Raw genomic sequence first — 17624 nt, 5'->3', positions numbered from 1 at the left:
AATATGTTGGTGTTCTAATATATCAAATAACTTCTGTCCTACCTTGTGGAATAAACGTCTGCATATGCTTGGCTTGGCAGGATTAAGGCATGATGGTTTTAAACTTCTTAATTAACTGCTCTCAACAGACCAGGGCAAGATCCAATGGCAAAACTCCTTCCAGTGAAGGTTATACAGTTAGATGCAGACTTTAAACAATCAAGCTTGAGATTTTTTTTTTTAATGTACAACAAAATGTAGCAGTTTTAGCACCACAAGGTTGTCCCTCAGCAACAGCAGCGGCTGGGCAATGACAGTGACCTGCCAGGAGGTCCCGGGGAAGCTCATTGAGATTGCTGAAACTTTTGTGCAGATTGAATCTTCAAGGAAATTCTGCTTTCTCTAAGACATTAGCCAGCCATTATCATGAAATAAATGTGGCCCACTGCCACATGTCTCACAAAACTTAAAACACCGTGGCTACAGCTCCTTTCTGAGCTGGCTCCTATGGTGTCACCAGCACAGCAGCTCGGCAGCCCACAGGGCCTGCCTGCCCTGCAAAGTTTCATACAAAAGTGCTCAAAATAACTTCTAATAAAGGCAGGATGGACGCTGTAACCTGTGCCAGGAGGCAGCTCTGCAGAGTTTTGGGGCAGCCTGAGACGCTGCCAGGATTGAGTTTTGTCACAGTGTGATTAAACTGTTTCCAACATCTCTATCCAGTCACCAGGGCAGACCACATCACTTATGCACTTGATATCTTCATAACTAAGCAGAAGAGTCTGTGTGAGTTCTTGCAAGATAGCAGAAAAGTACAAAGAACTTCACACTCCATGCAATAAATTGCTCTTGCATCCACTGAGATGAAAGGCTACAAGTACAAGATTTTCCTTTTATCTATATATTAACAAAAAAAGCCTGAATCTGTAGACATGGGCTATATTGAGGCACATCTTCTCTGTAGTCACTGCTGTCAGAAGCTCTAACCAGGCTAGATAAGCACTGCTGGCTGTGTAGGGATGCTGGTACAAGCAGAAGGAGCGAGGCTGCCCCAGTCCTGCCTCAGGGGAACAATGAGCACATCCCAGAGCTGGGCACTCGTGAAACAAAAGGCCTCAGCAAAATGAGCCCTCACTAACGAGCACCTCAAAGGATTAGGCACATCTTAAGGAGACTCCTTGGCAGGCAGTGCTGTGTGAGAACATTCCTCAGGCAGCTGTGCACTAAATTCAGCTCCTGCTGCCCTCTCCAGAGCCAGCGTGGGCACCTCTGAGAGCCCGGCCACAGCTTGGCCACTCTTCAACCACAGCAAATCCTGCCCACCATTCCAGCAGAAACCAAAACATGCTGCACCCCACGAGAAGGGCAGGAAGGGTGAGTTAAGTACATGCATTCCCATGAGGAAGCCAGAATTCCCAGTCTATTAATCACGTCAGTGGCAACAAGTAGTTGAGGATTCTGCTTCCTGGAGCAGCAAAGAGACAGTGCCTTGTCCCTCTTCTTAGCACACAGCATCAAAATAGATTAATGTGATCAGTTCAGCCTCTGCTGCCACTCTAAACTGCCCATTTCTATGGTTTTTGTCTAACCTGGATACCCAGACATTAAAGACAGTGAAGCCCTCTGCAGAAACAAAGTACAATGCAGACTTTTTAGAAATTCATCTCAGATCCCTGTTATATTGGCCTTTTTTTTTTTTTTTAAAAAAAAAAAAGGAGGGAATAATATCTCATCAAGTGACATGAGGATAAAAGGATAATAAAAAAAGATTAACAATTTCAGTCTGGAATAAGAGTTTTGAAGCAAAGGTATGAAAATTTAAAGGTATTGGGGTGGGGATAAAGAAAATAATTTAAAAGGCTTATTTTGTGAATCCAGAGGGTTAATTTATCATGAAGTCTGGAATTTAAAAAGCAAAAAATGGTTTATTGGCTCTAAAGGTCAGATAACAATGTTATATCATATTCAATGGGCTAAGGTTCCAAGGGTCTACGGGGTTGCATGACAATTGCAGGAATCTTTATAAAGTCTATTTTATACCTTTATTGTTAATAGCTTTCTAATCCTTTACCACAAATTTATAGTTTAGAAATGGCAACACATCTTAAAGATTAAAGGTATGTGACAAACAGTTCATGTCCTCTAATAATCAAATCACATAGTTTAGATTGGGGGCTTATCAGGCTTTTTCCTACTCCATGGTTTCATAGGTAGAAAATACTTTATATCCCTATTACATGAATGATGAATGGGACCATTGGTTATGGGCTGTTATTTGCTTGGCTGTAGTCAATATGTTTTCTTTGGACAGGGACTTCAGTGATTTATTTCTCTTTTGGCCTTATCACTTATTAACTCAGGGCAGACAGAAACAGCCAAGGTTGTGAATAAGGACTGGTGCTCATTTAGACTTCTAATATCAGAGAAAATATTCTTTTTAATGATCCAGCTACCCTTTGCTGCGTAGAGTCTGATTGCACTTCCCTCTAACTAGAAAATAAAGGTCATATTTCTTGGAGAGTGTATACATAAAATATGCAAAATAATATGTTTCCTTCACAGCCAGCTTTATTCTGACGGTTGCTGTAATTGCTTTCATTTTGAAGCTGTCCTACAGGTACCCTGCACACTTTCAGTGGGTGTTTTTTCCAGGGTGTTATGGTGCTACCAGTGTTTAAGAAATACCAAGGATATGAGGGTTCTGGTATTATTAGCATATAATAGGGATTTTCCAATTTACCTCCACCATCCCCTCCCTGCAGTCAATTAGGATTTCTCCCATCTTTCTTTCCAGACTCTGCAAACCAAACCAACCACCCTAATATTGATACTGAGCATGTCCTTACAAGCTTCAAAACAAATATTTTGGTAACAACATTAACACCTGAAACCACCACCAAAATAGTAAACACTGAAATTATTTCACTTAAAAAATCTTGTTCCAAAACAATTGCAGCCATTATTTCTTCCCCCCCTCACAGTTTCCAGGCAGGGCAGGTGACTGACTCAGTTAATGGACTGGAACATTACAAAGGTTCAAGCTTAGCCTCAAACAGAGATTTCCTGAGAGCAGCTCTTGTCCTGAAGGGCAGGTAACACCCAGCTCACATCGCTGATGGGGGCCTGGAGGGAGGGACTGCACCAGCCCCACCCTTGTTTTCCCTGCAGGCTCCTGGACCCAGCTGTGGTGCCATGAGTCCTTCAGGGACCGTGGCAAACACCTCTGGAGTCCCCATGGCTCCACTTGGGAAGGAACACTTGGCACAGTGAGATAAAATCTGCATTAGGATATTTTTTAAATAGTTGTTAGAACTTTTCTCTTTTTTTTTTTTTGCTTGTTTCCAGAGGAATTAATTAAATTCCCCGGTAAAAGTTTACGTTTACAAAGGTTTGTTTTCATTCATCCTCACTTGATTGTGCTCTAGAGAAAGGATTTACCATCTCATTTTCCTCATCCATAGAGCATCTCTGAGATGAGGAACAGATTTTCTATGGAGCATCCAAAGCACAGGGTAACCTGCAGCACAGGGCTCTCCTGCTCTTCAGAACAGACAGCTCTTACTTTAAACTTCTTATATTTCTTTGCACTGAAGGATTTCTTTTTCTGTTCTTCTCCAGCACTTCAGCACTTTCTGACTATTTAACTTCAAGACATCTGATACTTTTTATTCTGCCACCACTATTAATATTTACTAGTGAAAGGCAGATAAAAACTGCTGTTAAAAACAAATGGCATTCATTTGCTAGCTACCAGATCTCATAGCTGGTCACTCTTCTGGAGAAGTGATGTGCTCTATATTTCATTTCAGCTTAATGATCCTCATATCTTTGAGATTGAAGAATTTTATAAACACATCAGGATAAAACCTGAGACAGCATCAGACATGCTGGATTTTTTCCTTTATTTTTATTGTTCTGTTGATGGTGGCCTTCTCTCCTGATTTATACTAATCAGTTATTTAAGTGCTCATGATTTAATAATAAACATACATGAATGAGGCATTGTAAAACTAAATGAGGTTGTGGATTACTGATTTTAAGAATAACTGCCACTAGGTTTTAACATTTCCCAGGAACTAACAGCCACACAGCTATGGCCAAGGTTAGCTGGTGTAAGGGTCAAACTCCAGTCTGCAAGGATCAAGAAAAGCTCCAGTGGGGCTACGGGAACTTCTTGACAGCCAGTCTGTCTCTTATCATCACTTCTTTCTCCTCTTTTTGTTAATGTTCTTTTCTCTAGTCTACAAACTCCAGAACTCTCCATTCTGAAAACTGACTTTTCATTGATTATGTACCTTTTGAACTTAGTTATTGGTGCTTTCTTGAAAAGAGAAAATTTTCCTAGCAAAGGAAATAACTGAAATTTATCAGGTTGGAAATTTAAGGGACTCAAGATCAGCTTTTAAATGGTTCCAATTCTGACCAGATCTCTCTATGTGACTCCAACCTCTGCTTCCAGGACCATGGACTGGAGTTTTAGATGGTAACAGATAGTTTTTATTCTCTTACTCTGGAAGGCATTTGACTTTAAAAAAAATGAAAATAAAATGATTCTCAGAAGACACCTACTCCTGTGCTTCTGTGAATAAAACTATCTAAAATTAAAAATCTGAAAATTAAATCACCTAAAACAGAGACTTTTGGAAATGCTACCCAAATAATCGGTGATCTGCAAGGCCCTTCCCCTTTGTACACAGACTCAAATATTTTCAGAAGAATTTTCCACGAGACCATTTCTTCTTTGTAGCAAACAGGGGAGTGAAAAGCTCCCTGAGAAGCCCTGTGACATTTCAGAGACGGACGCAGTCTCCCAGAAATTCTGTGAATATCCTGACCTCCACAGCACCAGGATTTCCACATCTCCCTACACACAGTGGCCTAACAGTGCAACACAAACACTGCTCACTCCTGGCAGTGTCCACTCTGTGCTGCTCAGCCTTTGCCACAGTTACCCTGCAGGACAGAGCTCAGCATGGGGGTTGTTCCCAGCCCTGTGTGCCCACACTCATCCTCCATCCAGCCATTCCCATCAGCAGCACTTCCAGAGACACATCCCACCCCAGAGCTCACAACAAACCCCACAAGGCCCATGGGGGACTTGCCTGCTCCTCTTGGAGCAAATTAAAATGGTCCCTAAATTCCAACCTGAATCCAAGCATGTAACCCATTGCCAAAAGGAGGAGCAGTGTTTGGGGAACTGCTCAGCCAAGAATCTGAATTAACCCGTGTTGCACACAACCTCAGTGACACAGCTCTGTACTTCTGGCCCCTAGGAAGTCCTTTGCTCTGTTTTGGGAAAAAAAAAAGCATAAAATCTTAAACTGAGCAGGTGGTAGAAGACACAGCATAATGCATTTTTATGGACCCTCCATATGTCCTTTCCAATATGCAGTGAGATAAATTCTCATCTCACTTACAGTCATGCAGCCCCACTCAAATCTTGCAGCTTAGTACCACTGCAAAAGTCATCTGTGAAATTCACGTTGTCCATGGCGCATCAATTTTTTAAAATTAAAACAAACCCAAAAAAATCTCAAAGGCCTGTCTGGGTATCACAAATTTGGGCCAACTTTCTTATTTAAGTCGACCATATATGCCCTGAGTCACCTTGCCAAACTACCTATGGATTTGTACCTTTAATCTCTTCCTTTATCTCAGTCTCTCCAGTCCTAAAATAATGGTAGTGACACCCACTTGACTCCCAAGTTGTGACACAAAGCTGAATTCATTCAGTGCTCTCCAGTGCCACAAGAGACTTAGAGATGAGCAGTGCCACAGCATGTCTGGGTATTTCTATTTGTAATATAGATTTTTAATATTATTCCAAAATGAACACACATTCAAGGTGTATTCAGATTTCTGTGTTTCTGATAACATTCTCTCAGGAATGTCAAAGCTTAAAATCTAAGAAATAATTGCTCTCTAAGTGCATGCTAATGGCTCGCTCTGCCGATGGAAAATAAAAAACTTATGTTTTCTTGTAAGCACAGGGTGACACTGGTTTATTTCTTTCAGAAACACTCACAAAAGCCAGGATTTTTCTGTATATATGTGACCTTGATTCCTAGATGGCACATGGGCTACTTAGAGATCATGTTACTAAGTTATTTGCAGTTAAAGAGGAAAAAAAGGCTAAAATTAATGGGTCACTGGGTATTTTCTTCTGAGAACTTAACTACTTAACAGTAAGAAAAAAACAGTTTACAGCCAGGTGGCTTGAGGGGATATTTTGTTGAACACTGATTAAAAATAATTTCTTCTAAATGAGACCTGACCACAAAATGGGACCATTAACGAGCAGGGACATTCTCACCAGAAAGGAAACTACGCTTGATCAACTCCTGCACCGCCCACAAACCCCAGGTCTCGTTCTCTCCCTCTCACACACCCTCTCTTTTGCTTCTCCCCCCTGCTTTTGCTGCTCTCCCCTTTTCTTGTTCCTAATAGCAGGGTAAATAAGCAGCAAGTGATGCTGAAATGTTTTCGGCCAAAAACAGAGGCCAAACTCCTCTGAGAAAACATTTGGCCTCTGTGGTTTTGTAATATGTTCCAGAACACTGAGTTCACTGAAGAACATTGTGAAAAACTCCCATCGGCTGGAGTGATGCTGGGGAATGTTACTGTATCCCAACTTCCAATTGGTCCATTTCCTGCAGGCCTTGTTAAAAAAAAAAAAAAAAAAAAAAAAAAAAAGGAAAAGGAAAAAAAAAAGAAAAAAATAGTGCTATGTGGGAGTTAAAACAAGTTCTCATGGGAAAAATGAATGGCAAGAAATTCTAGCTTTAAAAGAAACAGCTAATCTGCTAGTTTGATTGTTCTTCAAAACTTACAATGAACCAATAATCCTAATTAAAACCACTTGGCCTAGTTCTCTAAAGCATCATAGCTTTTTCTATGCTTCGTTTGTACACACCATAGACTATTAGTTTTTTTCTAGTGCTCACTAACAAAGTGCTGACTTTGTTGGGATGGCTGAGCTAATTTCGTGAACTCAGTGTGAAACCTTAGCTAAACAAAATTGTGGTAATTTTCCTTAATTTGTAAAAGTGATTGGAGTGCAAACAAAATTTTCCTCTTGGGTCAATCCTATAATTTTCAATTAACTAAAACTAATCGGCAGGCATGTACTGAACCTGCATTTTGTTTAAAGGGCTGGAAGGCACTTCTGAAGGTCAGGATGCATTAATTGTTTTTATTTTAGTTTCATTTAGTCCTTTTTAAAAAGCTACATTTAATTTCAGGCTGGGCCTAAAAGGAAAATGCAAATTGTGTGAGGTAGGATTTCAGTCACAACACCTTTTCTGTATCTATTGTACCTCTGTAAGTGACTGCATGAGAGAATGGACTGGATCACCTTTGATTTTATCATTATTGTTTAGTATTTCATAACTTCCATTTACTGGATGAAAAATACTGTGTTTTAAACACCAACCAGAAAATGCATACATGGAAATACTCTCCCTACTGGGACACTTTATTTCCACATTCAGCCATCTGCTTCTGGGCAGACAAGCTAAACTGCTGCCCTCCTTTTCACTGGAAAAGCTAATTAATGATGATCTGAAAAGCAACCCCAAAATGGGTTCAGCCCATTTTTCCATTTAAAGTCATCAAAAATTTCTTTGCAAAGTTAAGGGGAGCAGATTTGCCCTTTTTTTTCCCTTCCATATCCACACCTGCCATTTCACCAGCCCCAGGGGCAGCCACCCCAGGAGGGTGACAACAGGCAGGAGAGCACAACCTCCTGAAAGGGAAAGGATTCCCCTCAAACAGCCCAAAGCTCTGGGCAACACTCTCCTGTCATGGTTCACACCATCAATTTGACCTTTGCTATTCCTTTTCTTCCAACACATTCAAAACTCTAATTAATTTTTTTATATGGTGGGTTATTGTCCAATATATGGATTTCCCACGCATTGCTGAAATCATAATGCTCCCAAATAAACACACGCACAGCTTCCACAAGTGCCTGCTGCTCAGCCAGCAGGGCAATATGTGAGAATTTTAAGAGTCAGTTTAAAGAAACCCAGTGAATAATCTCATCTAGGGGAGAGGGTATTTGAAAAAGACAAGAAAGAATATAAGGCACCTTTGTTCAACTTGCTTAGTATTAACAAAATTCAAATGAGAGTTTCCTGCCCAGCTGGAGCACAGAATTCTGTACTCTGCCTCAAGTCCTTGTGTGTACACTGAGAGTTGGAGCAATGTGTGAGCCCAGTGGAACTCAGAATGCCTTAGTCACAAGTATTTATGATATATCCTAAAGTTCCAAGGGCAATTGAGGATGAGGAAATGATTTGTACTGGGTTGTGCTGAAGCACAGTTCAGGCAAACAGCTCCAGCATAGTCCTTTCTGTAGATGTTAACAACAACAAGTGCATTAAAAGCACATCAAGACCAGGGCAAAGCTGCTAATTCCTGTAGCACACACCCTCAGAGGAGCCAACGACACACATCCTTTTTAAAAAGTTAGGCTGCTACTTGATTTACTTCCCAGGCCATTCTTGTAACTACTGAGACTGGTTTGACACTGACAGCACCTGCAGTGTTCCAGAGTGGGGGTTTTTGGTTAGTTTTTTTGAGGCCAAATCAGTCAACTTAGTGGTGTCCAGTGTGGGAGACCACCCCAAAGCACACTGCAAGTTGCTGTGTCTGCAGCACTGACTGGGCTGAGAGCTACTTGGGCTCCCTGGAAGCCAGAGACAAGTGAGTTATGGTGAGATGGGCTGGCAAACAGGCTTGGAACCCTTGCAACACCTGCAGGACAGCATGAGATGGAGAAGTTTAGCAGGATCCTTCTCAAGGCAGGTTTGTGTGTCTGGCTCCTTGTGCTTGCACACTTTCTTTGTTTGGTGAGAACTGGAGTATCTGTTTCCCTCCTTCCTCTCCCCTCCTGGGTAAAGAGATGTCCTATTGTGAGGACAAACAAGCAAACAAAAATCCCACACTGGTGTGCTTTCAGATTCATCCCTACAGCCCCCCAGCTCTGACTCCAACCTCAACTGGTACCTTCAGTGATGTCTCAGCCAAAATAACACAGCACAGCTTTTAATGACAAGAGCAGAAGCCCTAGCAAGGGTGATATATTGCCTGCCCTATTTTTCCCCCTTACACTTAAAGCATCCATACCTGTGTAAATGAATCTTCCAGGCGTTCCCTTGCAAAACTGCTTAGACTTGTAGGACAATGTGACTTCTACAACCCCTGGGATGTGTCGGGGAGGCGTCTGTACACGGATGGCATGTGGAGTAATCAGCTAGAGAAAACATTGGGGAGGGAGAAGAAAGAGAAAACAAGCACTGTTAGATGCTGAACGCTTCTTTAATAACACTTTCCTCTCAGATCTCAGTAAATAAGCTTGAAACATGTAATTAACCTGTCAGTGTTTGAGCACAATCTTGATGTAACCCACACAAAAGGCAGTGACCACAATATTTACAGGCATTCTTGTAACAGCATTATTCCTGTTTTCATACATGGCAGGCACTTGCTTCCTAGTACAAGCATCAGCCCTGGTGTAATGCAATAACTGCAGCCTACAGCAGCAGGACACCCACATTTGCTCAGATGAATTCTGAGGTCATGACAGTGTCCAACAAATCAGATCCATAAATGACACATGATTACATGTGTGAACATGGCACAGCACAAGTCCAAGGTTTTAAATACTCCAGTCCCCAGCTGACATCTGTGCACTGGCAGAGCACCCTGTGCTACTGTTTTAATTTTCTGTTCATTTTGTGGAGGTGTAACTGATTCCTGTAGAAATGCAAATCTTGGCTTCCAAAGGATGCTGGATCTTTCCTTCAAAATTATGAGAGCACTCAAAAATGATGTACCAAAGAAAACCATCTAACCATCACTTCCAATCTGCCTTCACTGCAATGACTGACACACTTCTGAGAGGGCTTCTTCAGGCATGGATTTACCCAGAAATCAATAAATAACCTTGACTTTCTTTTTATTGGGGCAGGGGGTTCTGATGCTCTTGGCACAAAAAGTTGGGCTGGGTCAGTGCTGCACTTTCCAGGCTCTAGACTATTTTTGGTTTTTCAGGATTCTGGGCTGGATTTAAAATGTGGTCCCTCAAATGAGTAGCAGAGCTATCTAGGAGTTCACTAATTCATAGCAAGGTTAACTCAAATCTCTGCTGCTCTCAGAAGCGACAGCATTGTCTTCCCCATCACCAAAATGTCCTATTCTCACTCATTGTGCTCCCTTAGGAAAAAAACAGTAAAAAGAGGTCTAGAGAAAAGATGACAGGATTGTGTCCAACAACCAAGATACAGCTCTGGCACATGGATAATCCTTCTCTGCACATTAATGCCCCTCCAGAGAGGCAAATAAAACCAAGACCATAACCTGGCTTGACAGGTTATGAGCAAAGTGTGAGCACCCCATGCAGTTAAGTGCTCTATACTCTTGGTCAAATCATGTCCTGGATTAAGGAATAAATTTAAATAGATTTTTTTAAAATAAAAAGCTTATTTTGTTGTTATTTTTACTAGGAACCAAATGTTTCAGCACTGTAGTAAGGCCCTACCAAAAAAACCCCAGACTTTGATCCAGTTCTTTGTTTAGGGCATGGGACTAAAAAAGAGCACAGAAGGAGAGCAATATCTGTCTGAGAGCCATCTGTGCTACAGAGGGAAATGGCACACACAGTAGGGAGCTCTCCATATTTAAAATAAGAAAATTAATATTAAATCAAGTTGAACGTTAAAACCAAAACTACCAGCATCAAATGCTCCAAAAGTTATTCAGATCCACAGAAGTCAGAAGCCACATGTCATTTTAGAAATTATCATGTAGGGGTTGATGTCTTCTTGTTTGGGAGCTCCAAAAGTATGTTTGCAGGCTCTGCTTTGGAATCGTGTGGTTTAGAAACTCACTTACTTTTTAAAAGAAATCTGCCTTTTTTTCTAAATTGCTCACTCTACCAATTTGGGAAAAAAACTAAAAATTAAAACAAAAACTAAAACCAAACCCCAAACTTCTATGGAATGCTTTTACTTAAACTGAGTTGTCTTGCAGTTGAGCTGACCAAAGCTTAAAAGTCCAGGCCAATTCTCTCCATGCCCTAAAAAGCCAGCAGAGGCAGAAGGCAGTGCCAAGCAGCAATTGATTTCTAGTGCTTCAGACACCTCTCACATTGGGATGAGCCATCCCCACTGAACCAACATGACAAGCTTAGACCATTTGCTCAACTGTAAGCAGCCAAACATAACTGAGATAAATCCCATCCTCGAGTGGTTCTGGTTAACTGGATGGACTGGCAAGATGAGAAAAAAATTTTGGCATTTTTGGGAAAAAATATTTGTAAAAACAGCCAAGGATTTTAGTAGTAAAGGTTAACACGCTCATCTTACTACACCAGCATGAGCCTTGCATCCCTCACCCCCATTCTGGCATGAGCTATACATGCAGCTTCTGGTTGTATCTTTGAATTTCCCAGCATTTACTGGTCTGTCACCACTTTAATGTTCTTTAAACATAATTTGTGGCATTTTCCAATACTCATCTTCCCTGGTTCCCAAGAAACGTCTGACCTATTTATGGTCCATTGTTACAGAGAGCTGGGGAGAGTTAAGCAAGTTTCCTGGTTTGTTCTCCACAAACAATTTGGTTTTCCTTTGTGCTCTGAAGTAAATAAGTTTAACTGTGTTTAAAACCACAAATATACAATAATGTCGCCCACACATTCCCAAAGGGTGAACATTATGTCTGAAGTCCTATCGTTTAGGACACTCAGGATGTATTTTATTCCTCTTTTCCCTACAACTAAAGCTTGGGAGGTAAACCAGGAGAATACATGTTCCTTTTCCTTTTGCTTTTTCTCCATGACATCTGTCATTGACCACTGTCAGGGATTTGGTGCTGGGCCTTTGTTCTGGGTCAGCCCTCAGGTCTCCTGCACACAGAAGGAACTCTGGGCAGCTTGGTTACACACTAGGAGTTCCCTAGATTGCTGTCAGAGCAGGAGATTGGCTTTAAGGGACAAAAAATGTTCCCTTGCACATCAAAACCTCCCACCTTGGGTCTCAGATTCTGGTTCCACAGCTCTGCCAGGATCTGCTACGGACTGGGAGCAGCTCTCCAAATTGTCCTGACTCTGGTTTGCAATCCAGGTGACCCAATTGGTGCTGTACATCTCTGGGCAGTCCAAGCCCATCCACAGCAAAAGCAGATCTGCCCCTGCCTTCCATAACTCCAGAATTATGGGATGCTTTTCTGTCAGCTTGGGGCCTGATGTGGGGAACCTACTCCACCTTTTGTCCTTTCACACTGACATAGCCTGTTCCTTCTTCAGGGCACAGTCTGCCTCATATTTACATGCAAAGCCTCTGGAAGAGGTGAGCTATTACACCCAGGGATATTAAAAGTAAAGACACCACTTCTGGATGCCTCTGAGCCCCAAAGAGGGGGAGACTGGTAAAGAGCTTTGGGGAAGCATCATGACATGTTCACCCTGTTGTTTTTAGGCATCTGCCCTTGTCCAATGACAACCACAAGACCCTGAGGCAGATGAGCTCCCTGTGTGACCCAGCAGGGCCAGTTGTGAACCCTCACCTCAGCTGGGAACTCTTGGTGGATGAACAGACTCCAAAAGAACAACATGCCAAGAACCAAGAATCCCTAAATTTGAGTTATGCCCCTTTCTGAATTTATTTTTTAAATATAAATCTTGAGCAAGGCATTAACCTGTGATTTGGACATGAACCCAGCAGACAAAATTCCCAGATACATCTTCCTCCTCCATTCCAGCATTTAACAAATTGAGAAACTGAGCTGGACATAAAATTAGTAACTGGACCTTTCTCCCCAGGGATTTTCAAGTGATTTGGCCTGATACTTAGCAACTGCATTTGCTGTTTGGTATAAATTCTTACATGTCAGCTGGGAAATACAGTGGAGTTGCACTAAAACCTGAGCTAGGGACCTTTTGAATGGCGGGTGGTGCCTGGCCTTCAAAATCCAAAACACATTTGGTCTGAGTGTGTACAACAAGCCTCTTTCTGTGGTTTGCAAATATATTCTAGGCATTCTTGTGTGATACAGCATCATTTCACACTCTTCAGAGTGCCAGGTTACTTTCTTTTTTTAAAAGTGACATTTTATAAGGAGATGTCATTAATCTGAGTCACTAGTTTATTTTTGCATGCTTGAGCTCTGGTTTGTGGTTAGGGAAATGGTGACAATCAGTCATAAATTTGACTTTGACTCTGTGTGAAGAGGACCATTAGAACAGGAATGAAGAAAAATCCCACCAACTGAAGGTAATGACAGCTTTCAGTGAGAACAGAACCCTTAGGGTACCTATATTTTAAAAAACAACCAATGACTTTGCATGCCTCAATTCTGGGCATCCAGATGCTGCTTAATAAGCCTTGGTTTGCAAAAAGAGGGTGCCTACTCATTTTTTAAAAATGAGTCAGAGCTCCAAAATAAGCACTCAAAGCCAGAGACTTCCAAAATCAATAACAAACATAAAAAGCAAAATAACAAACTGTGTCACAGAATTTGATTCAGCAGCAGTAAAATATATATATATATATATATATATATATATATACACAAAAAAGCCACCAAACCAAAAAAAAATCATCCTCTGTGCTGTACAAAGGTAAAAAAAAAAAAGATGTTTCAGTGCTTCATCTTTTCTTAATATAAAAGAAAAAGAAGTTGTTTCCAGCTGACTCTGTACAGCTGCAGGAATGTTCTTGGCAGGAAAATGTTTGAAGAAATAGTTCATTTTTAAGCAAATATTGTGGAATATTTATAAGAAACTAATTTTGTCTTCACAATCATGTATTTGCCCTGCAAGTTGACTCTCAGAGTCTGAGCACCCCAACGGGAGAGAGAAACAAGAAGGGTTCTTATCAGCAGCACCGATTTGGAATATCTGTGACCACGCAGGGACCCAGAAGCTGGTGAAGCCCCCCAGTTCCAGCTCTGTGTGAGTGTGCACAGCACAGACAGGCAGCAGAGCCTGTCTGGCACACAGAATGTTTGCTGGGAGGCTCCGAGCACACCCAGCATGTGCACACGATAGAGCAGCGCTGTTTGCTTGGTGGTTACCAAAGTCCCTTGGAAAGAAAAAGGCATTAGACAGCCCATTCTGCTGTACTCTAAAAATACCAAGGGCTTTTAAAGTCATTTTTCTAAAGTAATATGGGAGGTAAGGATTAATTGAACCTACTGGCTTAGGGTATCTGCATTTGTGCTCAAAATTAATGTGACAAATTAAGTTTTTATTTAGTTCTCCCTGGCTGAGAAAGGTTGCAATTATGTTAGAGTGTTTACAGCTAAAATATATGTTTAAATAATAAATATGTGTTTCAGAAACCATTTTAAAACTCCTTTTTTAACACAGTCAACTCCATTTCAAGCATATAAATATTTCAATTACAAAACCTGAATACATGTAAAATAAATTAAAAATATATTATTTACATTTCAAATTATTTATAACATGCTGCTTGACAGCAACAAATTCACTCTTAAAAGGGAGTTGTTTGGGGTTTTTTGACTCTTAACTTTACTTCTGAATTAGGGTAAGATTTATATTTTAAATATCCATGCAGCTCAGGTATTTACATGGATTTTCCTATAATAAAGTCTGAGTAATATAGGACCTTTATGATAATTACCTTCACAGCACCTCTCCAAAGAAGGTGACTAATCTTATTACTGTTTTAGAGAAAGGGAATTGAACTTTAAGTAGATTATACGATTTGCCCAAGGTCCCATGCAAAGTCTGCAGCAAAATGATGCTTAATTTCAATATTAGACTTCATCGCCCAAACCACCTGCAATTATAGCTGAAACTGAAGCTGGAAAAATCCACATGAAAATGCTCTGCAAGACTCATTCTTTTTCTTTAGTCTCTGCCTATCTGGTTTTGTTTGGGATTTTCTGAAGCCCAGTTAAAATTATGTTTTGTTTGGATCCATGAAACAGCAGGATGAACTTTAAAATTTGTCCAGAATTCAATGACAAAATAACCTGGCTGAGTTTGCTCATAACTGGGCCTTACTGGCAACTCAGGATGAGCCTGCTCCAGTTTTGTAATGGACTCAGATTCAGAGGTTTGACAGTTCAATCTTATACTCTATTAAAGTAAAACAAAAATGTTCTTCTTGGGTACTGAAAATTCCTTAGACATTTTTAGAAATGGGAAGGCAAATGAAAGAACTTATTTTGTACTTCATAGGTGGCTTGTATGTGTAACTTGAATTATTTATAGATCACTATTATTTAGGGATCACTCAGCTCATGCATTTCTGCACTTGTTTATCGTGTTTGTCTGCTTCTTTTAGAAAGAATGTTCTTTTCTCCTATATGATTTTTGACTGCTCTCATTGGTTATGAAATGAGAAGCAGTTCTGTAAAAGGGAGGCAGTGAAAGAGTTGCAGCCCATTGCAGCATTCCCAGACAACAGACTGGCTTCAGTCCGGACCTCCTCTAACATTATTAATTCCATGACAAGGCCTTGCAAACATCAGCAACAATGTTTTGACCAGCACTCAGTCTCCTGAGATTAGAAATTGACAATTAATGGCTTCCACTAATAAATAGAATCAAGATTTATAATGAAAGATCCAATTCTGCAGCACCAGAATCGGAGCAGTTTCCTCCCAGCCCCTTCACCTTTCCCTGCTAAACGTCTGCAGCCATAATGGCTTCAATAGTAACACACAAAATGCTTACACTGGGCCCAGGGGGCACTTTCATGATCACATAAGGGCTTCAGAATAGGGCTCATTTACCATCTCTCCTTTTCTGGAATGCCCTTTCATCCACACTTGTCCTCAAGTGGAAGGATGAGAGAGAGAGAGAGAGAGAATAGTGAAGGACATTAGAGAATACTCTTCACATGGAAAAAATGCTGCCATATGTGCCATGGAATCAGTAGGGGGAATGTGCTGGATATAAATTAGGCTGTGGTGTTGATTTAATATTTACAGGATGTAAGGTAAAGCATCAGAAAACCCTCTCACCATTGGGAAGTGTTGCATAGATATCTCAGGGAGGCTGGGGGTTTTTTTCAGTATTAAAATAATGAAAATTAAAATTTCTTATTAAACCTCAAAAATGCTTTTGGAAAGCCCTAAGTTCAAAATATAAACCTTTCCTCGGAGCTGTCTCCCTGTGCCAGTGGGGGAACTCTGCCATGGTTTCTACAGCCCTGGCCATGGCCATTGGGGTTAAAACCTGCCTGGGTTTTAACTTTCCACAGATTTTTGGGGAATGTCAGGCTCCACCATTAATTATGTCCTGAGAAAAGACAGGATTTAAGGAGCTGGGAGGAATAACAACAGCAAAAAAAAAGGGATAAGAAACAAGGAAAGGGTTCCTGTGAAACTACAGGGGCCCTTGCTAGGTATGAGGAGTCCGCTGTGGATACAACATGGTGCATTTGTTTGCTGCTATGAAAATGATATTTACAGCAAGTATCCAGGCTGTAGGGATATGCTGTTCAGAGGTGCTGAATTCTGCAATCTCCACCTCACTGAGCTGCAGCTACCAGCAGCCAGCTTCCGTGGAAAGTGGGATCACCTAAATGTTTGTTTCCTGTGGGCCCTTAGCTATTGCAGTACTAAACACAGAATTATTCACACAGGCCTTTATCCTCCCCTTTCCATGGAATAAAACCCACTGAGCTAAATTCTGTGCCAGCACAAGAAGATGCAAATCCCCCTGGCTATAATGGGTTCCTGCCACAGGTAAATTTGACTAATTATTTTCATAAAACAGAGCAAGGCAAGGATTCGTGTGTCGACATTTGTTGCTGATTTAGGATGTGGCCCAGAGAAAGGACAGGCTGGCTACAAGGAGACAAAGCTGTGAGACATTAGCTATGAGACAACACCTACCTCACTCCAAACCAGCATGGTGCCGAATATGACCTGTAACCCATCAAAGAAATTGTCTCCTATGATGATGACAGTGGCACCTCCTGTAGTCCATCCTTCACTTGGACTGATGGCTTTGATACATGGTGTAGCTGCTTTTCAACACACATGAAAAAGAGAAGTATTCTGCTGTTAGAACTGGATTTTAATGATAGAAGACGTGAGAAAAATAAAATAAAAGGAGCTTTCATTTCCCCCCCTTACTAACATAAAGATTTCAGCAATCACATTCTTTGTAGTACATATGCATGACCTCAAATTCTATCTTTGGAAGCATTTTTTTTTTCCTTAATTAATTTCTGTTTGGTTTTATTATCTGCATTGAAAAAAAGATTTTTTTTTTAAATTCTACATTAGCAAAAAAATCACAGCATGATGGGCAGAGACCAATTGGAAATCAGGACACGTCCTTTTTTTTTTATTGTATATGAAATGCACAAGACCTAAGTTAATAAAACAATCTCCAGTAAGCTTGCTTTATTATCCATCAGAACCCAAACTCACCAAGGAAACTCCCATAAATATTATGGAAAATATTGGCAAAATAAAAAAGGGTGTAACCCTCAGCATTTCTCTAACTGTTCTGCAATCAGATCCAGGTTGTTCAGTATTAAACCATGCTGCCCTGATTAATGCTTTGACTACTGCAAAAAAAAACCAACACCCCATAACCAAAAGCCACAGCTGCCATCCAGTCATTCCAGTTGTATTGCATCTACAGGATAAAC

General features: G+C 40.8%; 1 protein-coding gene across 4 annotated transcripts in view; it reads right to left on the bottom strand.

Annotated features, from left to right (window-relative positions):
• The window catches only part of EBF1 (EBF transcription factor 1), a 261512-nt gene that overhangs the window by 48127 nt on the left and 195761 nt on the right, over positions 1-17624 (bottom strand). For 2 of the 4 annotated variants that reach the window (XM_058034565.1, XM_058034567.1), the window contains exons 9-10: positions 16858-16991; positions 9109-9235 (exon numbers count right to left, since the gene is read on the bottom strand). In XM_058034565.1, the coding sequence (XP_057890548.1) occupies positions 9109-9235; positions 16858-16991 (261 nt within the window). The remainder of the gene's footprint in view (positions 1-9108; positions 9236-16857; positions 16992-17624) is intronic. The other 2 variants (XM_058034566.1, XM_058034568.1) reach the window with 1 other exon arrangement.

This window comes from Melospiza georgiana, chromosome 15, assembly GCF_028018845.1.
Source record: "Melospiza georgiana isolate bMelGeo1 chromosome 15, bMelGeo1.pri, whole genome shotgun sequence".
NCBI classification, from domain to species: Eukaryota; Metazoa; Chordata; class Aves; order Passeriformes; family Passerellidae; genus Melospiza; species Melospiza georgiana.
The sequence above is the reverse complement of the archived record's forward strand: the minus strand, read 5'-3'. Positions and strand labels throughout refer to the sequence as shown.